Here is a 27,035-nt window from a genome sequence, read left to right as displayed (position 1 = left end):
ATACTCAGCATAGGCCTTCAAATGAGACACGAATGATGGAAAGAAGAACACAATCAAGGTTCATCCACATGTCGTACAAGTAGTATCGCTAAATATCAAACTATCTTCTGCACTGTATGCTAGGTATACTACTGCTTCGGTGAGATCATCATCTCTTCATTCTCCACAATCGGGCGAGGCTCAATCGAGGWCTTGTTCTTCTCGTTCTCTCCCACCGGCGCGATGGTGCCCGTGAAATCATTATTGTAGTCGGTGTTCGTTGACAGGACGTACTCCTCCTGATCGATGTGCTTGAAGGTGAACCAGAAGACAACGGTGAGAATACCGCCGGCGATGGCGCAACCGCCAAAGTCCCAGGTGAGATATGGGTCCTTGATCACAGCAGAGCAAGCAAGACCGATTACGTATGCGAAAGCGGTGCTGAAGAGGTTGATGGCGGAGACCAGACCTCTCATGTTGACAGGGGCACGGGAGTAAGCAATGCCGTACGCAGGCACGTTGACAAAAAGCTCGGAGATACCGCCGAGAGCGTATGGAAGAGCAGCCCACCAGATGGTTATTGGTGCGACACCCTCGCCAATCTCACACTGGCCAGTGGAACCAAAGCGACCGCAGGGTCCCAATTGGTAGGCCTTGGCGTTTAGAACGGTGTAACCAACGCCTCCGAGCGTTGATAGGGCGAGACCAGTGGTGATACGGGCGACCGGGCCATAGTGGATTTTCATCTTGCGGAGAAGTGGGTAGAGACCAAAGTTCAGAACGGGCATGAAGAGGATGATGCTGAGGGAGTTGAAGTTGCTGATGACATCGTTCGGTACACCGCTTGTCCTCAGCATGGTTGTCAGGTAGCCAGCAGCCTCGCCAATACCGTTGTCGTTCAGGTACTGGATTGGGAAGAAGCAGAAGATTCCGGTTGCCTGGAATGTGCGACGAACGTCCTCGACGAACTGGTCATTCCAACTTGTTGAGATGGTCTGACCCCTGGCAGCGATGACAGATGGCTTCGCAGATTCCCAGAAGCCATGTCGACCAATTTTCATGAGGCCTCCATTTTTGAGACAGATACCAAGGACTCGGAACACGTTTCCAAGGTCACTGCCACCAGGTGGGTGGAGGACCACGCGCTTGTAGAGGAACCATAGGAGTAGGGGGAGTGGCAGGTACAGGATCAGAGGTAGCACGTACGCGAGCCAAAAGCCGACGTACTTCTCGGCGTAGGTTGTAGCGACTCCCATGAAACCACCAATGTTGATGAGCAGATAAAACCAGAGTACGACTTTCTCGGTGGTCGCTTCTGGGTCCTCAATAACTCGCTCGCCAGATTTAGTGGTGATAACCGTAGGAACAGTTGTAGTCATCTGATCGAGAAGGAGGGGAGAAACGTTGGGTTTAAACATGGCTGGAGAGTGGTCAGCGACTGTACCGCATCAAGTATCAGGGATAAWCATACCAGCTCCTGGAGCAAGGAGATATAGAGAGATGAAGAAGGGAGCCTTGGCGGTACCAGCCTCCAATAGACCTTTGGCAGCAGAGCCAACCATCAATACGTGAGAGACACCGCAGACTGCGATACCCCAGCAAATCATTTTCCAGCGTCCAGTCTTGCAATCGGCGAGCCATCCAAACACCAAAGGAAGAGCATAGCTGTGAAGAGGAATTATCAGCTTTTGCCGCAAACAACACAGCTAGAGACCTTTCCGGCAGGCTCGAAGTTACTCTACTTACACCAACATCTTGAAGGACTGGTTCACGGCGTTCGCAGTAGAAGGACCCATGCCTAGAGCGCCGGCAGTCTGCTGAGTTCCAGTGGGTGGTGCACCCCATCCATTGCCGCCTTCCGGGAGCGGACGGTTGACAAAGTTGCTGATGACTCCCGTAACACCGTAGTACGAAGCGCGTTCGCAGAACTCCACAATACACAGCATGTAGGCGACTGTGGGAACCTTTCCAGGTACACGACGAAGAGTCTTCAATTCCTCCTCGGTTGGCTTGCCCTCATAAGAGCCGACCATCTGGATGGGGTCATGGTAGGCAGTGTGAGCGCCCTTCTCCGGGTGGTCGTCAATCGACGAAGATTCACGCGTCGACGACATGGCGGAGCCTTTGGGAACGTTAGCAGATGTCGTCTTGGTGGTGGTGCTGCAAGCATCAATCCCCGCCGGCAAATGCTGAAGGCAAGACGGTGAATCCTTGACGATGACCAAAAYTCACCTGGCGTGAAATGACAAGAACCACTGGAATGCGAAAGAGGGTGGATTAGAAGGCGAGCACGCAGGTCGGCGCCAGGGGCCAATATATACGCGACCCGTCTTCATGGTATCGCACGCGACCAGTGCCCGGCTCAACCTGTGCGCGCCCACCAGCTTCGGCCCTTATCCGGTTATGGATAGCTCGTGTCCTGCGAAGACCGCGGTTATGGTTCGAGGCAGGCCGTTGCGTGCCCTCGTGGCAAACCCTGCGCCTGAATGCCACAAGTAGCATGGGAAGGTGCCATTCGTGGCTCCGGACAGAGCGAGCTCTACACGGAAGGATTTCCTCCATTCTCCTCTTCTCCAATCATCGTCTATGGATTATGCTCCCCACATCCTTGGGATGATACCTTCCTCATTGGGGTAGGATGTGTCCTTCAACCTGTTTCCGTCAATTTGATTGTGCAGGAAACAGACGAAGTGAATGAATCCACCACATGTCGTTGCTGTTGCCATGCGAAATAGTTCTGGCGCGGCATTTCTTCGAGAGTGCTTGGAATGCTTAAGGCGGCTCGGCGAAAGCGCGGCGTCGTTGAAAGACAGAAACAAGACAATCCGGGTGGTCTGCCCTTTCGAGCTTAGGTGCGATAARGTGCCGGATAGAGTTCGTTCTGGAAGCTCTAGCTCCGGGGCGCGAGTCTGGGCACGATTCGCAAATGCTCTAGTTGATAACGCCATGCGCCGTTTGAGACAAACTGATACGACTTGCGCCGGCGACGCCGCACGACCTCACGAATGGGATGCACTGTTCGACGCCTCTTGACTTACCGCGCTTCACGTATCGCAAGGCCCACAGAGCTACGGCTAGCAAGGATCGCAACCATGCAGCACAAGAAAGGTATGAGAGAGGAGGTCATCAGTCCGCCTTTGGCAACTCTGTACCATTTCGTGCATTGGAATCTGATGATTTATGTTCTGTCGGAAGGGACATCCTGGGATRATCATGCTGCTAATGTCATATGGTCTGTGCTGCTTTCATGCCGCTGTGAAGGCCGTGCCACGCGATATCTACAACCACCGCGTGCTGTGCGTGCATTGAACTGAGAGATCGCTGCTCTGCCGCTACTCCTCCTCATCCCACGCCCCTCCAACATCCGCCCAACCTGCGCGCCATCTGCCTCCACCAACTTCGCCACCCGTCCGCAACTCACGWGCCTTTTGCGCGTCCTCCCTCCAGCATCGCGCGGAGAAATCGTCGCTCACGGATATCAAATTGCCCTCTGTAGACCACGCCAAAGAGGTAACCTCTTTGTTGTGTCCTCTCACCAGCGCTGTGCCGTGCTCAAAGATGTGAGGGCCGAGCACTGGTCCTGTCGTTGATGGCGGTGGCATGGATGGCAAGTCGAACTCATCCTCCTCCTCGTCGTCGTAGATCAATGGTGCACGTCCTCCGCGAGGGAAATGGCGGTCGTCTGTGGGAAAGAGGATTGGATTGCTCTCTGTATTGCCGACAGCAAGCATCTCTCCCCGGCCATCTTTCGCGGGTCGTATTGACGCCTTGATGTAGAAGCTGCCAATACGCAAATTGAGGTGTCTGAATCCATAGAGGGGCGCAAGACCAGCCTTTGGCTCGGTCGGTGTGCGCCGTCTGCCCGGGTGGATAGACATTTCTGGCACATGGCCGAGGACGAGCTGATTCGTAGAGTACACGTAAGTTGTGGCATCTCTGCAGACGGAGTATAAGCGGGCACCATCTCCTGACATGGCCATTGTTGCGATACCGTAATTCCGTGTGCGCCTGTGAGATTCCGGAATAGGGGTGCTGCCCAGAGCTACTGGGTTTCTTCTCCCAGCGCCTCGAACATCCCACACCTTGATCGAAGCATCCACCTCGCTGGCTGTGATGATGAGGTGTTCACGACCATGTGGCATATGCTGGAAGGAAGTGATTGAAAGCTCGTCGCGCTCTCCGACGGTAAACGGTCTTCCTGTCGAGCGATGCCCGACGCCAACGTCCAGGGCTTGTCCATATCGGGTTTGCGTTTGTACCTTCCCGTCAGCGTCGATGTTGCGGCCGAGAGCCACTCGCAGACTCTGTGCCGGAGCCTTGCCACCACATCGCAGGTCCCAGACCTGAATGGTGCCGTCTCTTGAACTTGTGGTGACCACATTGTCGTCATTCGGCMTGAACCGTACTTGCTTGACGCTGCTTTTGTGGCCGATCAGCTGGCACATAGTCTGTTGTGTCTGCATGTCCACAACGCGAGCGGTCTGGTCACCACTTGCAGTGGCAAGCATGTAGTCATCCGAGGAAAAGCCAATATCCATCACCGCGTTCTTGTGCACGCGGAACGTGACGTGGGTTTTGCCGAAGCTGGACTCTGCACTGGAGTCAATGAGGCGCACGCTTCCCTCCTCATCGCCCACAGCAATCAGAGGGTTGGTATTGCAACTCGTCGTGCAAAAGGGAAGGGCAGTTCCTCGAAAGGTGTGGATATCATAAGGATTTGTGACAAAATTCGCGGTCTCTGCTTTCCAATTTGAACCATGATCGGGTGCTTTGCGATGGCGTGAAACAGCGTCGTATCCTCCGAAGCTTCGCTCTAGTATTCGTCTCGACGGGCCAGGTTCACGGAGACGGCGTATGGGCTTGGGAAAGGGTTTGAGCTGCTCGAAAATGTCCGGCAGGGTCTCGGCCTCAGAGAGCGCCTCGTCTTCCATATCATCCTCGAAGATCAAAATGGGGGCGGGCTGAATGGTTTGCGCATGCTTCAGGGGTGATGACTGTAGAGGCGGCGAACTCGCGACATCGACAGAGAACTTGCGTCTCTTGTAAGGTCTTGAGGAGAGTAGATCGTTCTCGCTGCCGTCCAGGACATCCTCCCCCAGCAAAGATATAGCGCCATGTCGTTTATTGACGCCATTCCGGGTGATGTCACGCAGCTGCCTTCCTGCTTTGCTTGGGCGGTTGTTGCGTGCAGATGAGGTGTTTCGTGGAGTGAAGAACTTGGTGAACCTCTTGGGCGTGACCGTCGGCGGCTTCTTGATCTTTTGGCCACCGATGAGCGAAGACTTGTTTGAGGAACGAATAGGCGATGAGGCGATGGCAATGGCTTTCTGGCCGGCCGGTATGCCAGTCTTGTCGCAGACGGGGGAGGAGCTCGGCAGATCCATGGCGTGTGTGACCTGGTAGGCTGCGTTGTGATGATGCTGTCTCGAGGGATGCATTGAGGAAAGGATCAGAGAAGTGCTGTCGCGTGTCGCGTAGTCGCGTAAAGAGGCTGGTAGCGGCAGAAGTGGGTCTCAAGCTTTGCCGATTCGTACAGGTGCGACAAAAAAATTGCCTACATCTCGAATTCTGATAATCACCGTTCCATACTACAGCAAACATGGCGTCCGTGAAGAGGAAAGCCGTCACCGATGACCGGCCAAGCAAAAAGGTAAAGCCGGCTGATGTGAAGGAAGAAAAGAAGCCAAAGGAGGCGAAAGAAAAGAAAGGACGGAAACCGCAGGAGGATGATGGCGGCGAGAAGAAGCCGCCAGTCAAGTCGATTCTACAACAGGAAGACCGCGCCTTTCCCCGTGGCGGTGGGAGTGTCTTGACGCCGCTCGAGCACAAGCAGATCAAGGCGCAGGCCGAGCGGGATGTGCTGTTGGAGCAGGAACAGGAGGACGGTAATGCGGCAGCAGGCGACAAGAGCGATGAGCCAGCGCTATTCGCCGAAGGCGCCGCAGCTGGGAAGAAGAAGAAGCGCAAGGATGGACGAAAGAGCTTCGGCGATGTCAAAGTCGAGGGTTCGGGGTTGAAAATCCAAGGTCTGAGTTACAAGAGCCTTGTTGTCGGCAGCACCGTACTGGGCCGAGTGACCGCCGTCACCGGAAGAGATGTTGCACTCGCGCTCCCCAACAACCTCACTGGATATGCACCCATCATCGCAGTCTCTGACAGGCTCACCGCGCGTATTCAAAAGCTTCTGGACGAGGACGGTAAACAGCAGGACAGCGACGACGATGATGTGGAGGATGTGGACCTCAAGAAGCTCTTCTACATCGGGCAATGGTTGCGCGCTGTCGTCACATCAACTGGAACGGATCCAACAGAGAAGGGCGGGAAGAGCAAGAGACACATCGAACTTTCACTGGATCCCGGACACGTCAATGGTAGATTGTCTGAGGATAACTTTGTTCTCAACTGCACGATTCAAGCCTCTGTCCGAAGTGTTGAAGACAACGGCGTTGCCATGGATCTAGGTCTCCCCGACGCGAGCGTGCGAGGCTTCATCAGCAAGAAGGAACTTGGCTCGGCCTATAACTTGACGCAACTACAAGAAGGTCAAGTAATGCTGTGTCTGCTTACCGGAAAGTCCCCGAATGGCAAAGTGTTGAAGCTTTGCTCCGACCCGAACAAGTTTTCTGTCACAGTTCCCGGCAACGTCAAATTACCCGTTGTCAGCGAGGCACCAACTGTCGATGCTTTCCAACCCGGAACCACTGTTGAGATTCTCGTCACTGAGTCGGGCAGTCGAGGTGTTGTCGGGAAGGTCATGGGCATGCTTGATGTTACTGCGGATTCTATCCACTCCGAAGCCTTCAATGAGGAGGATATGGTCAAGAAATATAAGATTGGGTCCAAGACCAAGGGTCGCATCATATACGGGCTTCCGCAAGACGATGGTGCCCGCCGCGTGGGGATATCGATCCTCGACCATGCACTCGCACTCATMCCTCCTCCCACAAGACTTGCCGAGAACTCGACTGCAAAGAACAAGACGCAGTCGGCAGAGCTCGACCAACCCCTGGCTCTCTCGGCCATCGTAGACGATGCCAAGGTCACTCGCGTATCTGCAGACCGTGGCATATACCTTTCTCTTCCTGGCAAGACTTCAAGGGATGCACCATCTGTCGCATTTGCCCACATATCCCAAATATCGGACCACCGCATCGATTCACTGTCGGCGTCTGGTCCATACAAGGTCGATTCTACACACAAAGCTCGCATCATTTCCTACAACCCGGTCGACAATATCTACTACGTATCGTTGAAGCATTCAATTCTCGGTCAGACTTTCCTCAGGCTTGAAGACCTGACCGTCGGCGAAATCGTAAAGGGTACGGTCGCCAAGCTCATACTGGGCGGCGCAAAGGGTGTTACTGGTGTTCTTGTCAAACTGAGCGATAGCATCACTGGTCTTGTGCCCGAGATGCATCTCAGTGATGCACACTTGTCCCACCCAGAGCGCAAATTCAGGGAGGGGCTTGCAGTGAAAGCCAGGGTTCTCTCTGTCGACGTCGATAAGCGTCAGGTACGGCTGACCCTGAAGAAAACACTGCTGGAGACGGATGACGAATCATCAATCTGGAGTTCCTACACGGACCTGAAGCCTGGTATGGGGAGTCAAGGAACGATCATCAATCTCCTCCCCAACGGGGCTGCCGTGCAGTTTTACGGTGAGGTGAGAGCTTGGCTCCCGGTTGCTGAGATGAGTGAAACCTTCATCGAAGCACCAGAGAAGCACTTCCGCTTGGGCCAAACCGTCAATGTTAAGATTGTGTCTGTCAACCCAGGATCGCGGGAGATGAAAGTCACCTGCAAAGACAGCGGTGAATTCAGCTCAGAGCAGCAGCAGGCGTGGGATGATACCACCGGTGGTGTCATTGTCACAGGTGCTGTGACATCGAAGACTGCTGACAGTGTCCTGCTCGATATTGAGAATGGTCTCAAGGGCGTTATCAAAATTGGGCACCTCGGTGATGGGTCCGCAGCGAAAGCAGAAAGCGCGTTGAAGCGTATTCGTGTTGGCCAAAGTCTTGCAAACCTCGTCGTCCTGGATAAACTTGATCGCAGTCACACCGTGCAGCTGAGCAACAAACCCGCTTTGTTAGCGGACGCGCAAGCTGGCACACTCATCAGGTCGTTTGACGATGCACAGGAGGGTCGCAAGGTTCATGGCTTCGTTCGGAATGTCACACCGGAAGCTGTCTACGTTGAGTTCGCCAATGGTACGGTCGGTCTGCTACCAAAGAGTCAAATCTCGTCTGAATTATCCGCAAAGCCAGGATTCGGGTTGAGGAAGGATCAGACCTTGAGCCTGTGGGTGAGTGGGAGAGACAATCTACGACAACGTTTCCTATTGAGCATGAAAGAGGTCGGTGCCTCGGACGCCCAGCCTGCGAAAGCCTCAAAATCGGCGGTATCTCAGACTGCTACCAATCCCACCGATACCTCGGTCGCTACCGTGGCGGACTTTTCACTTGGTAAAGTTACCAAGGCCTGCGTGGTATCTGTAAAGGCTACGCAGGTCAATGTACGCCTTGCGGACAATGTCCAAGGTCGCATTGATGTCAGCGAAGCGTTCGACTCATGGGAAGAGATTGCCAACAAAGCCGTTCCCCTAAGCAAGTTCAAGCCAGGCGATTTGATCGATGTCAAGATTMTTGGCATCCACGATGCACGTAACCACCGATTTTTGCCCATCAGCCATCGCCAAGGCAAAGTTCCAGTGTTTGAGTTATCTGCGAAGAAGCAACGGATACAAGCCGGAGATGAATCTCTGCTCAGTTTCGATACAGTCAAGCAGGGCCAGTCGTGCTTGGCATTCGTGAACAATCACGCGGAGAACTGCGTTTGGGTCAATCTCTCACCCAACGTCAGAGGACGCGTTGCCCTCATGGATCTCTCGGATGATGTCGGCCAGCTGCAGAACGTCGAGAATCGATTCCGAACTGGGTGCGCGTTAAAAGTGAAGATCAAGTCGATTGACATCGCCACTAACAGACTTGACTTGTCTGCAYGGCAGAATGAAGGATCCGCCGGTCCTCTCAAGTTGAAGGATCTCACCCCCGGAATGGTCCTGCCTGCCAGGGTCACCAAAGTCTCCGAGAGTTCCGTCCTGGTAGAGATCTCTGATAATCTTGCTGGACCTGTCCCTCTTGTCGAACTGAGCGACGATTATGACCAGGTCAACACTTCACAGTACAACAAGAATGACATCGTGCGGGTTTGCGTGCTGGGCGTAGACTTGCCGAATAAGCGGGTATTCTTGAGTTTGCGTCCTTCCAAAGTTCTCAGCTCGAGCCTCCCCGTCAAGGACGCTCAGATCACGGACGTGTCGCAACTCAAAGCCGGAGACATCGTTCGCGGCTTTGTGAAGCATGTAGCCGAGAAGGGCGTCTTCGTGGCACTGGGCGCCCGGGCGGACGCTTTAGTGCGCATCTCTGACCTGAGCGACCAGTACATCACAGACTGGCAGAGCATTTTCGAGATTGATCAGCTTGTCAAGGGCCGAGTTCTATCGGTCGATGCCGCTAGCAAGCAAGTCCAGCTCAGCTTGAAGAAGTCACATGTGGACAAGAACTACACTCCGCCTCTCAGCATCGACGACTTGAAAGTTGGAATGATTGTCACTGGCAAGGTCAGAAAAGTCGAAGAGTTTGGAGCTTTCATTGACATTGACAACACCATGCCAAGACTTTCTGGACTTTGCCATCGTAGCGAAGTCGCGGCGAAGCGTGTTGAGGATGTCAGATCTCTTTACAGCGCTGGAGATGTTGTCAAAGCCAAAATTCTCGACGTCAACACTGAGAAGCGCAAGATCAGTCTCGGCTTGAAAGCGAGCTACTTCACGAACACCGAAGAAGAAGATGGGCAAAGCGAAGACAGTGATGTCGAGATGGACGATGGTGGCGTGGGGGTTGACACTGACGAGAGCGACGAGGACGCCGATGCACCTGGCGGTGTCGATCTCGCGAACGTCCAAGACATGGAGGACAGTGAAGACGATGACATGGATGCCATGGACGACATGGATGTTGACGCGGAGCTAGCGCCCAAATCCGGTGTGGGTCTCAAGACTGGTGGCTTTGACTGGACGGGCGACAGTCTCAATGCTCTCGACAATGGTGCTGTCTCCGAATCTGAGCACGAAGGCACCTCCAGCAAGAAGCGCAAGCGCAACAAACCTGAGATTAAGGTTGACATGACCGGCAGTCTCGACGTGGACGGCCCAAAGAGTGTCAGTGATTTCGAGCGACAACTTCTCGGTCAGCCCAACAACTCAGATCTTTRGATTCGCTACATGAGCTTTCAGGTGCAGCTTGGTGAAATACAAAAGGCACGGGACATTGCCGAGCGCGCCCTGCGCACAATTCACATTCGCGAGGGCGAGGAGAAGCTCAACATCTGGCTAGCTTGGCTGCGACTCGAAGTCAATTACAGCGATGACGACCAAGTGGATGAGGTCTTCAGGCGGGCGTGTCAGGTGCAGGATTCTTTGGAGATGCACGAAAAGATGGTCTCAATCTACATCGACCATGGTAAGAACGACAAGGCCGAGGCTGTCTWCGAGAAAATGGTGGCCAACAAAGCTTTCCGTGCCAGTCCGGATGTATGGATGAATTATGCGACTTTCCTGATGCGTACGATGGACGCACCAGTGAAGGCTCGTGCTCTGCTGGCGAAGGCTCTGCAGTCCGTCCCGTCAAGAGAACACCGCCAGCTCACAGCAAACTTCGCTGGTCTGGAATTCCGCTCGGACAACGGTGATGCTGAGCGAGGCCGCACCATCTTTGAGGGTCTCACTGATGAATGGCCGAAGTGGACAACTGGATGGGACATGTGGCTGAACATCGAGAAGTCCCGCATTGCCAGTGCTCAAGGCGATGAGGCAAAGAAGGAAGCGAGAGAAAAGACTAGGGTCTTGTTTGGAAGGATCGCTGCACAAAAAATGAAGAAGCGCAGAGCGAAGATGGTTTTCAAGCAATGGCTGGAGTTCGAGGAGAAGGAAGGAACCGAAAAGCACATTGCGGATGTCAAACAGGCAGCTCAGGAATATGTTGAGAAGCTTCAAGCTCGGGGCGGAGATGAAGACTTGTAAGACGTTATATGCAGTGTACCAAAGCATTCGTACCGTATGTGCTCCTTGCCAAAGTGTTGACATGAGAACAGTGAGCAGCTAATATGAGCCTTGCGATCGGTACAAGTTCGAACCGAATTGTCACGGAAATACACAATTGTCTTCTCTGACTCCCTGACCTGATCCACTTTAAGGATTGCAACGCCTTGGCAAACTTCACCTTGGCTTCATCTTCTGGAGCCGCGAAGACCGACACAAAACATCAACATTTGAATACAATCTCAATCAACATCCCCCCAGTATGTCCATCATCTTCTTTGACATTGCTTCCGGGCCACCGCTCAGGACATTTGCGCCGAATCCGTTCAAAACACGTCTTGCTCTAAACCGCAAAGACATTTCGTACCGGACACAAGCAATWGACATGCCAGACATCACCGCCGTTCGTGAGAAGTTAGGTGTACCTGCCAACCGTACCCTACCTGATGGTAGCCCTTATCACACTCTTCCGGCCATTCAAAATCTCTCGACTGGAGAGGTCATTGGAGACTCATTTGAAATTGCCCTGTACCTCGACAGAGTCTTTCCAGACAGTCCACGACTATTCCGTCCATCAACGATCGGCTTAAGTGCAGCCTTCAACGCCCAAGTTGACGCAATCTTCACGACATACGTTGGGTTGGCGGATCAGATGCCAATTACAGATACTGCAAAAGCAGTCTTTGTTCAGAGACACGGGGTGAGCTCGTGGGAAGACCTTCGATTGGAGCAAGGGAAACGACATGAGTTGTTTAAAGAATTCGAGGCAGCTCTGGGCGAACTCGCAAAGGCATACAATCACACGGGCGGAACTACCGACCATGTCTGGCGACCTACCGGGACCGACCCGGCTCAGAAGCAGAGGCCTCCTCCGGAATTGCGGCAGGCCGGTCCCTTTCTTGATGGAGATGAGCCTGTCTATTCCGACTTCATTGTTGGAGCGTGGCTGAACACGATGAAAGCGAGCATGCGGTCAGAAGAATGGCAGTGTGTGAGCGAATGGCAAGAAGGTCTATGGGGAAGGGTGCTTGAGGCTCTCGAGGAATGGACTGATATGAAATGTAAGTCTAGTTGTATGCCGATTGTGCATTTGTTGAGCTCATGTTTCGTTCAGGATACCACGGTCCATGGGTGCAGCTGTACCTCTTTGACAAGCTTCAATATTGGATTCATGTCAATCAATTTCCCCAATTCCTTTGTTCCATAGTCTTGATCCGGTACACCCAATTTCAAGATGTACCTAGCTCTTTATGCTGTCCAGGTAACTAACACAGAAGGCATCGCACTAACGTCTGAAACTCACCAACGAAGCGTCGCCATCATGTGGAGACTCACACTTATCAATGTGCTGCATCTGGCAACATCGATCAACGCACAACGATATGACGGTCAGTTCTGGCCCTGCAATCCACTGAAGAACGCAACAGGCGCCTGCCCGCCAACTCGGGGACTACCAACAAGCACATACTCGGTCGACTTTACGAAGCAAACCTCGATACCTGCAAACTGGACAATTAGCAACTGGGCTACTGTGAACTTTGGGTCTCTTGGAGCGGAATTCACCTTCAACAAACGATTTGACAGTCCACAATTATGGACCGATTTCAGCATATTGTTCGGGCGAGTCTCCGTCGTGGCTCGGGTTGCTAATGGTACTGGCATGATCAGCTCGGCAGTGCTCGTATGTTCATGTGAATTGGTTTATTGTAATAATCGAATGCTAACACTTGTACACAGATCAGCGATGCCTTCGACGAGATCGACTTTGAAATGTCGGGAAACAACTTTGGTCATCCAGAATGGAGCGCCGGCAAGGGACAAAACAACTACTTCGGCAAAGGCATTACGGGAAACTATGATCGTGGCAGCTATTTTGATATCGCAAACCCACAAGGATCGTTTCATACATATACATTTGACTGGTCGCCCACGGAATTGAAATGGCTCGTTGATGGCAAAGTCGTGAGGACGCATCTTGCCAGCGATAGCGACAAGACTACGCATCAGTACCCACAGACGCCTTCAAAGTTTCAACTTGGRATATGGGCTGGTGGCGATCCTTCTTCGAATCAAGGAACCCGAGAATGGGCTGGAGGATATACGGATATGGAGGGTGGGCCGTATACGATGTTCGTGAAGAGTGTCGTGATTGAGAATTACAAGCCTGCTTGGGCGTACAACTATACGGATCAGAGTGGAGATTGGAGGAGCATTGCTTTGTTGCAGAAGCCACTGCCGGATGTGAGCGGGAGTGCGGTGTCATCTTCGAAGCCTGTGGCTTCTACGTCAAAGAGTACTTCCTCATCTGTGGCACCGTCTGCATCAAAGAGCTCTACTGGTCGTGTGCCACCGAGCTCGACTGTTGGGCCTTTGACGACGACTTCCTCTTCGAGACCTGTGACTTTATCGCGTCCAACGACCCTCACAAGTGCTACACCATCGATCTCGACTGTCAAGCCTTCAAGTTCGACTGTCAAGCCCTCAAGTTCGACTGTCAAGCCCTCAAGTTCGACTGTCAAGCCCTCAAGTTCGACTGTCAAGCCCTCAAGTTCGACNCAAGTTCGACTGTCAAGCCCTCAAGTTCGACTGTCAAGCCCTCAAGTTCGACTGTCAAGCCCTCAAGTTCGACTGTCAAGCCCTCAAGTTCGACTACTCCTGTGAAGGTGGTGTCGACAAGTTCGACTGTCAAGGCTCCCACGTCTGCTGGAACTTCCAAGCCATCGAGCGCTCCGTCGCAGTCCTCTCCAAAAACGAACTCCAGCAATGGGTCAACTCCCGCTGTTCCAAAGCAGCCAACAGCAACAGCAACTTCAGTTGTGAGCAAAACCTCTGGTTCAAATCGACCCACTGCAACCACCGTAAGTGGGACCAAATTTGTGTATTCCTATACCTCGACAACCAAGTGTACTACCACTACGACGCCCAAACCCACGCCAACGCCATACAAGGTCAGATTGGGCAAGGCGAGTGCAGATAGTTGGCGATGGAATGGATGGAGCAATCAGTGGYACGGCCATCGCAAGCCAGCTGCGAGAAGACGCCCTACTCATACTCATAGACGTTAGATAGCCACCATTTCTGTATTCTCTCCCCTCATGTGCTCCATGGAAGGCAAATAAGACGGTGGATCTATAATTCACACCGCTGTTTGTGGTGGCTGTGTCAGCGTGTGGTCTCGTGCCATGGATGCGTCCCCGTTGCGAGAGTCACGAGACGCAATGACAACGTCGACACGCCTCATTGTTGGCAGTTGAGATCGTAAGCTGTGGTCCTTTCATGTTGACATGGATGGTAGACCTGAATCAGATCGAAGTTAGGAGAAAGAAAGTGCAGCTAAAGAACCTCCATGACTAGGTAGGTGCTGTAGTGTAGGTAGGTAGGTACCTTATTTTAGTGAAGGAGAATTAATCGGGGTCAAAGGGACTGTCCACGCTAAAATATCCATCTGCGGGTACAGGGATAGGCATGAGGAGCACAACATCTCCGTCGCGTCCGCCACCCTTTCCACCCTGCAGCTGATGCAATCTTGGGCCGTTGACGGATTCATCGACGAGTCCCTGCCGTTCTCTGTCACAATTCCTTCATTCCACGAGAATTCCTCCACCCCGCGCGGCCGTTGATCGCGATACCAGCCACCACCGTCTTGACTACCACGGCTTCCTCTCCTTCAACCATTCCACTCTTTTCTTCCCTGACCAAAGGCGCACTCCTCCACGACGACAACGACCGCTCGACCGACTCGACCATACTCCTCCACGCGACACATACCGTCTGCTCAAGCCATGTTCAATTGACGGCGCCGCGAGCTCGCTGCCAGTACTCAGCACACGGCTTTCGGAGGTCTACGTCGTAGTTATTGGCCACGCTCATACGCATACACACTGCAAGCATGGCCCGCCCTGGTCTTTTTCCTCGGGCAGATACGCTGGACCTGCAGAGTCCGGACAKTCCTTCGGCTGCTGAACATCCCACGCCCGAACCGATACAAGCCAATGGACTGGCGCCGCACGTTGCGGCCCAGGTGCACCATGTGATGGAGGAGCGGCATTCCGAGGAGCAGACGCTGGCAAATGCTTGGAATATTGGTGACAGTCTAGACGACAATCCCGATGCCAACGACGATGATAAGGCGAAGAACGGCCAGCAGAATGGCGCCAATGGCAGTGGGGACGAACAAGGCGACGGCGCAGACCATGACGACGCAGACGATGACATGATGGACAGGATATCGAGCTCGCCGAGCATCGACGATGGTGGGTACCCTCTGCACGATCCCTCTTCAGCAACACCGCGCAGGGTCCGGCCGCTTCGCTCTAGCAGCGTGTCGCCAACATCCTCGCTTTCACAAACTGGCGAGACTTTCAACCAGTCCGCACTTTCTTCACCAAGCTCTTCGCCGTTTACGCAAACACCGCAGCATCTGCCGGTATGCGCAAGAACGGTCGAGATACAGCGGTCTCCGCTTGCTTGGCGCAAAACGCATTTCACGCCCGCTTCTACAAGCGGGATTTCTCCTTTTACAGCGCTTCAACATCATCTCAAGGGTAGGTATGGCCAGCATCGGAAACCGGCAGCGACCAGGGAAGACAGCAGCGACAGCGAGGACGAAACGTTCATTTTCGAGGATGAGTATGCAGAGGACYGAACGCAGGAGCATGTAAGTACCATGGCCGGCGCGTGGCTACCTGAGCGACGACGAAGCGACCTTTACAACAATCTGCGACCAATCGAGAGTCCTTTCCGCCACCATATCTTTACTCCTGGCATGGCCGACTTGGACCACACGATTTTGCGACCATCACCGAGCATGAACAGCATTGCTAGTGTGGACCTTGATTCCTTGTTATTGCCCACGGACGACCCGCTGCTCGAGGCACCCTACTCTCCTGATGGATCGACGAGCTCGTGGGAAAGTCTGTCTGGATCCGAATCGGACACCTTCCATAACGAGGACACGGAAGATGATGCAAATGACGCTTTCTTAAATTCTGACGCTCGATTCATCGATTCTGGCTGGGCAGGCGAGTGCTTACGTGAAATAGAAGATATCGATTTCGAATTTGTATACGCGCTACATACTTTCGTCGCCACCGTCGAGGGTCAGGCGAATGCTACCAAGGGTGACACCATGGTGCTGCTTGATGATAGCAACAGCTACTGGTGGCTCGTGAGAGTAGTCAAGGACAGCAGCATTGGTATGGAGATTCCTTGGATTTCCCCTTCAAAGCATGCGACTAACACATATGGACAGGCTACCTTCCTGCCGAGCACATCGAGACGCCGACCGAACGCCTAGCACGGCTGAACAAACACAGAAACAWTGACGTTTGTTTGCTTTGTCCCTGTTTCCGCACATTCGCTAATGCAGCTTAGCTCTCCGCCACGATGTTGAGTGACAACTCGGAAAAATCCAGGAATCCACTAAAGAAGGCCATGCGCAGGCGTAACACCAAGACTGTCCAGTTCGCAGCGCCAACATATGTGGAGGCCTCCGACTACGATTATTCCTCTTCCGAAGACGAAGACAACATGATCGATCCGTATGGAAGCGCTTTGCAAACGGGGAACAGCGCAAATGCGGATTCTGAAGCCGAAAGCGACGAAGCAAAAGCAGAAGCGATAGATACCACCTCAGAGGGCCGGTCGAGCACATCTTCGAATCGCGCTTCGTTTGATCGCGAGCAGGCTGCAACCGCAGCCCAAGCTCTGGCGGCTGCCGGTGTGACTGGAGATGACGAACCGGTCTCTCCCAAACTGGTTGACAAGACTGGTGAGTTTGAGCGTATGTCACTAGATTACAACAGAGTACCAACAGACTCGACAGAAGCAGCACCTTTGAAGTCCAGGAAGTCGAGAAACACGGACTCTTTCCTCAAAGACGACACAAACGAGACACGCAAAATCACCCTCACCCCTGGGATACTGCGCGAGGAAAGTGGATCGCTCAAATCTCAATCGCCCGTCGCTGAGGAGCCTAAGCGGAGCACCAGTCTGGAGATATTGACCAAGGCCACGACTCCACCAGAGTCATCCAAGAGGGAATCGAAAGATAAAAAAGAGCCGAAGAAAGGCGGCTTGCTCAGCGGCCTTTTCAAAAGCAAGAAGAAGGATAAAAAGGCAAAAGAGGACGCCAATGATGCCGATTCTGAGAAACCGTCATTCGAATCCCCGCGAGCAAGCCCCCTACCGAGTGGAACCACGTCGCCGGTCGACAACAAGTACATTAACGGGATGCAATTCCCTGCAGCCGGCAAGGGCAACCTCGAGAGAACAGTTTCCAATGAAGATGTACGTGACTCGCCGTCAGACTCGAATGGTATATTCCTCGCGGAGCTGCCCGGTTCAGAGGTCGCCTATGAAATGGCCACAGGTCACGAAGATCAAATCTCCGACGCGCAGAGTCGCAGTGATCTTGAAGCAGTGTCCATGCCCCCGGAGAAATCGGGCAGCCTCAGCAATGCTCTCTCGCCATTGACAAACGTGCTCAAAGGAGGAGCCGACAAGGAGAGCAAACCAAAGAAGGCCAAGCGTGCCAAACAGCGGGTGGAGCTTGACGACTTTGACTCTCCACCTGAAGAACTTGGTCAAAATCCATTCGACGACAAGGAAGAGACCAGCGAGAGGTTATCGGAGAGCCCTGTGGAGATCAGCAACAATACCTTTATGCACGGTACTGAGTCGATWCACATTCCGATGCCAGACGCCATGCCAGAGTCCGGCGACGAAGAAGAGGAACGCGGGCCTGGTAGTCTCACCAGCTCCCCGAGCCTCATCGACCATCCTTCGGAGCCCCTGGAGGAGGACGAAATGGTGGAGGACAACGATCCAACGCCCACAGCACTATCACCGCAACCTCAGACCATGCAGACGCGCGCCGGGGAAGAGTCTGGGCAGGACACCTTGTCATCGATTGACACCAATACTGGCCGATTCTCATCACGAGCGTCACTGGCCGTCTCACAGCAGTCCTGGAACGACAAGGGTCTGCGTGCCTGGCTGGAAGACGGTACCGAGGTACGCGATATGCTCGTAATGATTAATGACAAAACGGGCGTGAAACCAGCGCCTGCCGACCACCCGTTGATGTCGGGCTTGTTTGTAGAGGAACGCAAGGGCGTTCAGGAAATGATGGGACAGCTTGACGGTCTGCTTGGGAGTTATCTGCAGCGCAAAGGAGTTCAGTTCTGATGAGCAGGCACAATGGTTTGGCACGAGTTCCTTTTATTCTCTGATGCATGTATATACCCTTTTGTTATGGGCACAACAGAACAGAAAAGAATCTGATGAGAGTGATGCGCGCTCGCTTTCCTTTCACATCACTTCTCTCAGCACGACTGCATTGCTCCTTCAGTCTTGACGCATGTGATCGCTCCGCCCGCCTAGTTCCACTGCTTGCCTGGAGAGAAGCTGCGTGGCGATCCATTTTCCTTCTTCAGTCCTACGTGAGCCATGCCTTTGGGCACGCCAAGGTCGATCTGGCTGCCGTTGGAAGTGGTGACGGGAAGACGATGTGGCAGGGCCGGAGATCGTGCCTGGGGCATACGCTGCAGGGTGAGTGCACGCAGATTCTCCTCCAGCCGAGTGAGGCGCGTCTTGGCCTCGTCCACCATGACGAGGATGTTGTCACGGTCAAGGAAGAGTACATCAACCTCTTGCTTGAGGGTGATGAGGACGGGGTCTTGCTCGGGAACGGCGGCGGCCACCTCAGCCTGCTTAGCCTGGTAGGCAGCCAAAGCGTCGGCGGCTTCCTTGGCTTGCGTATTGAGCCTCTCCAGCTGGGCATCGACGCCTGCCAGCTTCTCATCGAAGGAGTCCACACGGGTGCTGCACGTCTTGATCTTGTCACCCTGGACTTTGAGAAGAGCGGCGGAAGTGGCGACGCGGCCGTGAGTAGCTTCTTTCTCCAGGGTAGCGAGACGCTTTTCAAGACAATTCATACGTTCCTTGTCGTTTGCGTCGGACTTCTCTTGCTGTGCAAGTTTGAACAATTGGCCCTGGAAGAGCTTCTCAACCTCTGTCTGGCGCTGGAGCTCATCTAGAAGATGTTCTGGTCAGTATGCCGGTCAATATCTCCCAGGACGAATGGAGCTCAGAAGTGCAGAGCTACGTACAGAGGAACATGGCCTGCACGGCGCTTGCTGGAGGGAGACGATTCTTGCAGCTCTCGCCAATCTTCTTGAGGCTCTCGCTTGTGTAGGTCGACGGCGACTTGCTCTTGGAGTCTGGCGAGGCTCCATGGGGCGGGGAAGATGGGTAGTCGTCATATTCGACGGGCTGCAGACGGCCGAACTCTTCATTGGCCATGATGGCGGAGATGTGTGTTGATGTTGGAGGTGTGTTGCGCGGTTGCGAGGTTGTCGCAGTGGAAGATACGATTGAAGAAGAAATTCACGCCATTTTGATACACAAACCTCAAGGCAGGTGCGATCTTCTGGCATTTGACAGCGCAACACACCAGTGATGACAGTAAAAATAAGGCATGGATGGAAAATGCATTCGATCACTTTACTCCATCACATACCTCTTCTCAACTATGGCCTTGATGCCCTACTCCTGACCATCTACCCAACTGATSACTGCCCAAGTCGGCGACGGTGTCTGCGAGACTCATGCATCGAATGGACACAAAGGACCTCTGTTCCACACTCTCGATCTGATAACTCTATGAGAAATCTGATCGGAGGATTGTTCGCATTGCGTGCATCCGACATCATGGCTCCCGACTATCTAGGCATCCAAAACAACGTGCAAAGGCGGACGCCCAGGCAGTTGTCGGGTTAGTTCGAATGGCATGACGAAACACAAGGCAACAACGTTGGAACACGCAGCGGTCACATAGCGGGAGTGAAGCCGTTGAAAAGATGGTTGGAGACGCGTAGACGCGTTACTCTAAACACGCTAACATGGGTGCACGGACGCCTTCACGCGCAGGTACTTCAAAGAGAGACGCTCCGTCACGTCCTTTGATTCCTTTCAACATCCACAACAACCCTCTCGCCTCACCATCTTGCAACATTGTCCATTCAAACCACAGCCATTCCACCCAGCATATCTACTCAATCAACATGAGCGTTCAAACAACGCCTTCCAAGAAGGTGTGTTGGTGTCGTCGCCACGATCACACGCGGCTGCTAACACCACATTGCAGGCTGCCTCCGCCCTCGAGAACCTCAAGATGCAATCACCCCTCAAGAAGATTGGCCTACAGTCAGAGGCAGACAAGGAGAACATCGAAGCGCGTTATGAGTCTTGCGAGGTCGCTGTCCCCATCAAGGGCATCCCAGAACAGGCCGAGGAGGACGTAGTAGCCACCGTCGCAGTCTCGTCAGAGAAGGATGATAACGAGGATGAGCCTATACTCAGGGAGAACGCACAGCGTTTCGTGCTGTTTCCTATCAAGTACCACGAGGTATGTTGGACAAAATCTCGACACGCGACGCGCTGAGACGCGTCCAAGTCGCGCCAAGTAACACATACTAACAAAAGCACTGTAGATCTGGCAAATGTACAAGAAGGCCGAGGCCTCATTCTGGACTGCAGAGGAGATTGACCTGTCCAAGGACCTTCACGACTGGAACAAAAGACTCAATGACGACGAGCGATTCTTCATCTCGCACGTCCTCGCCTTCTTCGCCGCCTCCGATGGCATTGTCAACGAGAACCTTGTTGAGCGTTTCAGCGGCGAGGTCCAGATACCAGAGGCACGTTGCTTTTACGGCTTCCAGATCATGATGGAGAACATTCACTCGGAGACATACTCGCTGCTCATCGACACATACATCAGCGAGCCCAAACAAAGGACATACCTGTTCAATGCCATTGACAACATCCCATGCATTCGTAAGAAGGCTGACTGGGCACTGCGATGGATCTCGGACAAGAACTCAACCTTCGCTCTCCGTCTTGTCGCCTTCGCCGCCGTTGAGGGAATCTTCTTCTCCGGCTCGTTCGCCTCCATCTTCTGGCTCAAGAAGCGTGGCCTCATGCCGGGTCTCACGTTCTCCAACGAGCTCATCTCCCGTGACGAGGGAATGCACACCGACTTTGCCTGCCTGCTGTTCTCCCACCTGAACAACAAGCCAGAGCAGAAGCTGGTGCAGGACATCATCACCGAGGCCGTCGACATTGAGAAGGAGTTCCTTTCGGATGCCCTTCCTTGTGCTCTTCTAGGCATGAACGCAACACTCATGTGCCAATACATCGAGTTTGTTGCCGACCGTCTATTGCTGACGCTGGGCAACCAGAAGTTTTACAACGCCACCAACCCGTAAGTCTATTCTCATTCCACCCACGCAGCATGTCTGACCATCATTTCCAGATTTGACTTCATGGAGAACATCTCCCTCGGAGGCAAGACCAACTTCTTCGAGAAGCGTGTCGGCGAGTACCAAAAGGCCGGTGTCATGGACAGCATCAAGAAGCAGGCGGCCAAGAAGGAGGGCGCAGACGCTGAGCCCGTACCCGTCATGAACGGCGACTTTGCTTTTGATGAAGACTTTTAGATGTAACGTGTTGATTGAATGATTGAATTGGCGTCTGGTTGGGATAGGCTGGCAGGGCAGATATTGCCTTGGGCCACGGCGTTTGACCTGGATCGGTCTCTTGATAYCTCGCCTCACATCCGACAGCAGCGGAGCATATGGGCTCTGGATAAATACTGCAATATGCAAAGACACGAAGATTTACGCAAATCTATTTCTGTTCTTCACGCGCTCCGCACGTTCCTGGCCGCCAGGGATTGCCTGTGGAGCAGGATTTGATTGTTGACAGTCTCCACAATTGACAATGTTCCGAGCCATGGACCCATGCAACCCGTGGTTGGGCTTGACGACCAGTTGTTGGCAGTTGAAAAGATGCGCCTGTTGCTTGGAATCCGATGCTCGAGCTAACGTACCGACAGGAAAGAGTGGCACATAATGACGTTGGCAGGAAGCGTTTCGCCCCGGAACCTTGGAAGTTAAAGAAACCTTAACGCATGTGGTACCAAAAGCATCCAAAGCGCCAACAAAACTTCCGGAGAGTTGTGGCACTTGTGGACTCGCCTGCAACACATCCTCCATTCCGCGCTGCTTGCCGACATCCCCTGCTGTTGCGACCCACGGGCCCCCTAAACTCCGTCCGACCCCGAGCTGTCGAGCCCGATTCCACCTTTACTCCCCAGGACCTCAGCCTTGCTCCGTCTGGGCATTCCTTTTCCCTCCCATCCCGATAAACAGCATGCTTCGAAGGAGGGCCTGAGCGGTCCGGTGTACTGTGCCGTCAATGAAATGGCAGTCATCGCGCGGCCACGGATCACCTTGACGGATCCCAACAATCAAGATCAGCTGCCATCGCCCGCGCAATCACCCATCAAGGAGTCTGGGTATGGATATCTCAATGGAACAATCACGACGTCTCCAGAAAGACCGGCCACGCCTGGATCTCGAAATGGTAGGTCGCGTCAAAAGGCAGATCACGCGCTGCCGTCTCGTCTGTTTCGCGTGGGATGACACGCGGGCGCTGACATGGTCACAGGAGCCGGTCGTCTGATGAGGACTTTATCGACCAACAACAACACACAACAACAGGCTCGCACGTCGCACGACGAAAGTCATGGCTCTCCTAGTATCGATCCTCTCTCGGCGCATATTCTTAATCGTACACAGCACTTGCCGCTGAACCTACCTCATACCGGATCGCCGCGACGAAGGCCCTCGGATGCTGGGAGTTCGCAGAAGGATGACCAACAGTCAGCAAGAGAGGCGAAACCAGTGCCGTCAGAGGTACCCAGGACGGATACGKTGGACAGCGCAGCAGCCAACAAGGATCTGCGCAAAGGTGTAAAAGCCGTCTCGTTCCTCTCCCGACTCATGGGCGGCGCGAAGAAGAAGGAGCTTGCAGATAGCGTGGACGACGCTGAATCGGTCACCAGCGATGGCAGACCCGAAGGTAACAACGCCGAAGTCTTCACGCAGAACTTGGGATTTAACCCCAGACACCCTCAGCCGCCTGCGTACATCAAGATGGGGTCACGGAACAAGAGACAGAAGGAGTTTGATCGCCTGTTCCTTGCGCAGGAATTGTACTGTAGTCCACAGCCTAAGATGGAACGATCGATGACTTCGAACAAGCTGCGCAGAAAGACCTCCAACACCCCCTCTGATGCCAACACCACATGGGCAATGGAGTTCAGTAAAGATGGCAAATACCTGGCTGCTGCAGGCGCTGACAAAGTTGTTCGTATATGGGCGGTTTTGTCAAGCGCTGAGGATCGGAGGAAGCACGAGCGCCAGGAGTTCAACGAGACGGAGGGCTCAAACACGAAGCATCTCAGCGCCCCGGTATTCCAGAGCAAACCCATTCGAGAATATCAAGCCCACACCGCGACCATTCTAGACTTGAGTTGGAGCAAGAACAATTTTCTCCTGTCATCTTCGATGGATAAGACTGTACGGCTATGGCATCTCAGCAGGGACGAGTGCCTCTGCACTTTTAAACACACCGATTTCGTTCCATCCATCTCGTTCCACCCCAAGGATGATCGCTTCTTCTTGGCGGGATCATTGGATTCGAAGTTGCGGCTGTGGAGCATCCCGGACAAGAGCGTTGCGTTCTCAGCCCAGCTTCCTGATCTCATCACCGCCGTCGCTTTCACTCCCGATGGCAGATATGTCATGGCGGGGTGCTTGAGCGGCTTATGCATGACCTTTGAGACTGAAGGCCTAAAATACCAGACTCAAACCCACGTACGGTCGACTCGAGGACAGAATGCCAAAGGGAGCAAGATCACTGGAATCCAATCTGCGTTCGACGCCAGCGGCGATCTCAAGGTCCTCGTCACCAGTAACGACTCCCGAATACGACTGTACAATTTTCGAGACAAGAGTCTAGAGTTGAAATTTAGAGGAAACGAGAACAACTGCAGCCAGATTCGTGCTTCACTCAGCGACGACGGTCGGTATGTTGTTTGCGGCAGTGAAGATCRCAAGGCCTATATATGGTCCATGCAGCAATCTCATGGCGAAAAGCGTGACAAGACCCCGGTAGAAATGTTCGAAGCTCACGATAGTGTGACGACTGTGGTATGCATTGCACCTACCAAGACTCGGCAGCATCTTGGCAAATCAGAAGACCCTCTGTACGACCTTTGCAACCCGCCTCCAATAACTCTGGTGAGCCATGCTGAGCAGGAGGAGTCGCTTTCGTCCAAGCCACCCACTGAGAATGGCAGTATCCACACACAACRGACTGAGCCTGAGAAACCCAAGGAATCCGCAGGATACTTAGCGCGATCCCTGCACAAGGACGGCAACATCTTCGTTACTGCGGATTTCACTGGTAAGATCAAGGTCTTCCGACAGGACTGCGCGTGGTCGAAACGACAGCGTGACGATTGGGACAGGTCATCTCTCTTCTCTAAGCGTGGTAGTAGAGCTGGCCAGCCTCCATCCGTTAGGACCACATCAAGTCAGCCAAGTCTTCGGGAATCTCGCAATTCGACCTCAACACAGGCCCCTTCAGATAGAATTCTCACATGGAGACAAGGCATGGAAGTGGCAAGCACCAATGGTGGCGCTGCGGACGCTCGATCATTGAAGAACACGAGCCGCAGCATCTCGCCTCGCAAGAGCCTAGAGAGCAAACGAGGTCGCACTGGTGGGAAACCTAGCAGTATTCGGTCTGTCCACCCTCTAGCCACGGATCAATCTGTACGCTCCCCTTCGCCCGTGGATTCGAAACCCGCAAAGGATGCATCGCCGCCACCGCCCTTCAAACCATCCGACGAGAGCGATCAGCCGAAGGAGAACCCTCTACTTCTCGAAGGCGACAGATCATATCTATTCTGGGACAAAGACGTATGGCAAGGGCACGCTCGTCGAATGCAGGAGATGTCAGAATCGCATGAAGACGTTGCAGCTACACCGTCAGACCCCGACGGCATARCAGATGGCTCGCAACTCTCGGTCCGGCCGCCCCTATATCATACCCATACGGCTGTGAGCTCGCTGAGCGATGAGCAGAGTAGCGCGGACGAATACGAAGATGCTAGAGAAGACGACATGAAGTGTATGCACTGCGGCGATGTCGCCTTCTCTGCACGAAGGACGAAGGACGGCAGTACGAAGCTGTTTTGCACAGTTTGTGGTTCTGTGGCTTCATGAGCTTGGCGGTGGGGGTTCTTGTGAGATATATAACGACGATGATGATCATGACGCCTGAGACACCATTTGGATAGGTGGCTTGCTTACGACGGGTTGTACAGTACCGCAAGAGATGGTAGGAACGCTCTCTAGAGTATAGATATCAACTGGTCGTTGAGATCTCCGTGAGATCTTCAAAGTAACATCTTCCCTGTATATCGTTGTGGTATCTGATTTCAGAGAGTATATGACGCGCTCCTCTCAGCAATTTGTATCGACGCAAGTTATCGGAACCATGGGCCATTTCACATACTATGATCATCATTTGTGTCCCCTCGAGTTGCCTAGTTCCATCGCATCAAGCTTGCTAAAGTTCCGCCTCACAACAACACCATCAACATCATGAAACAAATCCCATACTACGAGCGCGACGTTGATTTCGAGGCCCTCGCGAAACAAGACGCGGACTTTGCTGCCATCGCCCAGACTGCAAAGAGCAGAGGCTTCATCGATTTTCGAAATCCCAAAATCGTGCAGTATTGCCTCCCTCCCCTCAAGACAATTAAACAGTCATCATCAACACTACTGACTTGTCATCAAGACAACTCGCCAAATCACTCCTCAATCAAGACTTCAAGCTTTCGCTGTCCCTCCCGGATGATCGCCTCTGTCCACCGATTCCCGTCCGATGGAACTACATCCGCTGGATCCAAGACCTGCTCGACACGACAGACTCCTCTTACCGAGACACGCCAGATCCCTCGCGCGAAGTCGTAGGTCTGGATATTGGAATCGGCGCATCATGTATCTATGCTCTGCTCGCCTGCTCCAAGCGGCCAGAGTGGCGAATGGCAGGCACGGATATTGATGTTCACTCTCTTGAATGCGCTCAGCAGAATATCAACGTCAATGGACTTGGAGAGCGAATCAAATTGAAACATATGCAAGTTGATGGACCGATTCTACCGCTGGATTTGCTGAAAATTGAGGAGATGGATTTTACGATGACGAATCCTCCATTCTATTCTTCGCAGCAGGACTTTCAGGCTAGTTCTAAGCATGGCTCTGCTGAGGATTCTACTGCTGCTTCTTCTGTAGTGTGCACTGGAGCGGAGAACGAGATGATTTGCGAGGGCGGCGATGTGGGATTCGTGATGCGGATTCTCAGAGAGAGTCTGGTGTTGAGGGAACGGGTGCAGTGGTATACAGCCATGCTTTCGAAACTTGCTTCCTTGCAGCAAGTCGTAGCGGCACTCAAAGAACACGGTATCTCGAACTATGCTGTCACGTCGTTACAACCTGGCCAGAGAACTAAACGATGGGCTGTAGCGTGGAGTTTTGGAGACATGCGGCCGAGAAATGATATCAGTCGACATGGGGAGCTGGTACAAGCTGTTCTACCAYTGCCGACAGCTCAGACGATCAGTACTCCAATGCAGGATACAATTTGGGCGGGCAAAAAGGTCGATGAGACGATCAAGGGGCTTGATGTGAAGTGGCAGTGGCGGTCAGGTTCGCACATGGGGGTCATGGAGGCGAGAGAGAATGTGTGGTCCAGAGCTGCAAGAAGGAAGAAGAAGTTTCAGGGCGAGAAGATCGATGACCAGGGAAGTGGGGAGAGCAAGGACGAAATGATGGTGGATGAGAGTGAGGAGGAGGAGCCTGTGGCTTTGGCGGTAAAGATTACGTGCAAGAATGAAGAAGTTGATGTGCGATGGCTGCGGGGACATGACCATGTGGTCTTTTCGAGTTTCTGCGGTATGCTGAAACGCGCTCTAACTGGACGAGTGTGATGGCTATTCTACGAATGATGTCTGCTTAGTGAGCGACCGGCT

General features: G+C 53.3%; 9 protein-coding genes; 6 read left to right on the top strand and 3 right to left on the bottom strand.

Moving 5' to 3' along the window:
• Window positions 1-128: 128 nt before the first annotated feature.
• Window positions 129-2,093, bottom strand: RCC_05565 (probable peptide transporter PTR2; the record flags this gene model as incomplete). XM_023770834.1 has 4 exons in its annotated part: window positions 129-131; window positions 216-1,399; window positions 1,451-1,644; window positions 1,726-2,093. The coding sequence occupies 4 exons, from the start codon at window positions 2,091-2,093 to the stop codon at window positions 129-131; spliced, it is 1,749 nt and encodes a 582-aa protein (XP_023626602.1).
• Window positions 2,094-3,311: 1,218 nt separating this feature from the next.
• RCC_05564 (related to WD40 repeat-containing protein L2DTL) lies at window positions 3,312-5,363 on the bottom strand (the record flags this gene model as incomplete). The annotated part of the gene is made up of 1 exon (XM_023770833.1): window positions 3,312-5,363. One exon carries the CDS (start codon window positions 5,361-5,363, stop codon window positions 3,312-3,314), a length of 2,052 nt encoding a protein of 683 aa, XP_023626601.1.
• Window positions 5,364-5,578: 215 nt separating this feature from the next.
• RCC_05563 (related to ribosomal RNA processing protein RRP5) lies at window positions 5,579-11,062 on the top strand (the record flags this gene model as incomplete). The annotated part of the gene is made up of 1 exon (XM_023770832.1): window positions 5,579-11,062. One exon carries the CDS (start codon window positions 5,579-5,581, stop codon window positions 11,060-11,062), a length of 5,484 nt encoding a protein of 1,827 aa, XP_023626600.1.
• A 280-nt stretch (window positions 11,063-11,342) lies between these two features.
• RCC_05562 (uncharacterized protein) lies at window positions 11,343-14,145 on the top strand (the record flags this gene model as incomplete). XM_023770831.1 has 4 exons in its annotated part: window positions 11,343-12,141; window positions 12,325-12,761; window positions 12,818-13,193; window positions 13,274-14,145. The coding sequence occupies 4 exons, from the start codon at window positions 11,343-11,345 to the stop codon at window positions 14,143-14,145; spliced, it is 2,484 nt and encodes an 827-aa protein (XP_023626599.1).
• An 824-nt stretch (window positions 14,146-14,969) lies between these two features.
• On the top strand, window positions 14,970-18,268 carry RCC_05560 (uncharacterized protein; the record flags this gene model as incomplete). XM_023770830.1 has 4 exons in its annotated part: window positions 14,970-15,333; window positions 16,123-16,275; window positions 16,332-16,405; window positions 16,454-18,268. 4 exons carry the CDS (start codon window positions 14,970-14,972, stop codon window positions 18,266-18,268), a joined length of 2,406 nt encoding a protein of 801 aa, XP_023626598.1.
• Window positions 18,269-18,459: 191 nt separating this feature from the next.
• RCC_05559 (uncharacterized protein) lies at window positions 18,460-19,384 on the bottom strand (the record flags this gene model as incomplete). XM_023770829.1 has 2 exons in its annotated part: window positions 18,460-19,115; window positions 19,192-19,384. The coding sequence occupies 2 exons, from the start codon at window positions 19,382-19,384 to the stop codon at window positions 18,460-18,462; spliced, it is 849 nt and encodes a 282-aa protein (XP_023626597.1).
• A 761-nt stretch (window positions 19,385-20,145) lies between these two features.
• Window positions 20,146-21,582, top strand: RCC_05558 (probable Ribonucleoside-diphosphate reductase small chain; the record flags this gene model as incomplete). XM_023770828.1 has 4 exons in its annotated part: window positions 20,146-20,175; window positions 20,229-20,489; window positions 20,575-21,347; window positions 21,399-21,582. The coding sequence occupies 4 exons, from the start codon at window positions 20,146-20,148 to the stop codon at window positions 21,580-21,582; spliced, it is 1,248 nt and encodes a 415-aa protein (XP_023626596.1).
• A 765-nt stretch (window positions 21,583-22,347) lies between these two features.
• Window positions 22,348-25,221, top strand: RCC_05557 (related to WD repeat-containing protein 44; the record flags this gene model as incomplete). XM_023770827.1 has 2 exons in its annotated part: window positions 22,348-22,510; window positions 22,595-25,221. The coding sequence occupies 2 exons, from the start codon at window positions 22,348-22,350 to the stop codon at window positions 25,219-25,221; spliced, it is 2,790 nt and encodes a 929-aa protein (XP_023626595.1).
• Window positions 25,222-25,602: 381 nt separating this feature from the next.
• RCC_05556 (uncharacterized protein) lies at window positions 25,603-26,993 on the top strand (the record flags this gene model as incomplete). XM_023770826.1 has 2 exons in its annotated part: window positions 25,603-25,736; window positions 25,802-26,993. 2 exons carry the CDS (start codon window positions 25,603-25,605, stop codon window positions 26,991-26,993), a joined length of 1,326 nt encoding a protein of 441 aa, XP_023626594.1.
• Window positions 26,994-27,035: the final 42 nt, after the last annotated feature.

The sequence above is a fragment of the Ramularia collo-cygni genome (genome assembly GCF_900074925.1).
Source record: "Ramularia collo-cygni strain URUG2 genome assembly, contig: RCC_scaffold08, whole genome shotgun sequence".
NCBI lineage: Eukaryota > Fungi > Ascomycota > Dothideomycetes > Mycosphaerellales > Mycosphaerellaceae > Ramularia > Ramularia collo-cygni.
This window is presented reverse-complemented; position numbering and strand designations above follow the sequence as displayed.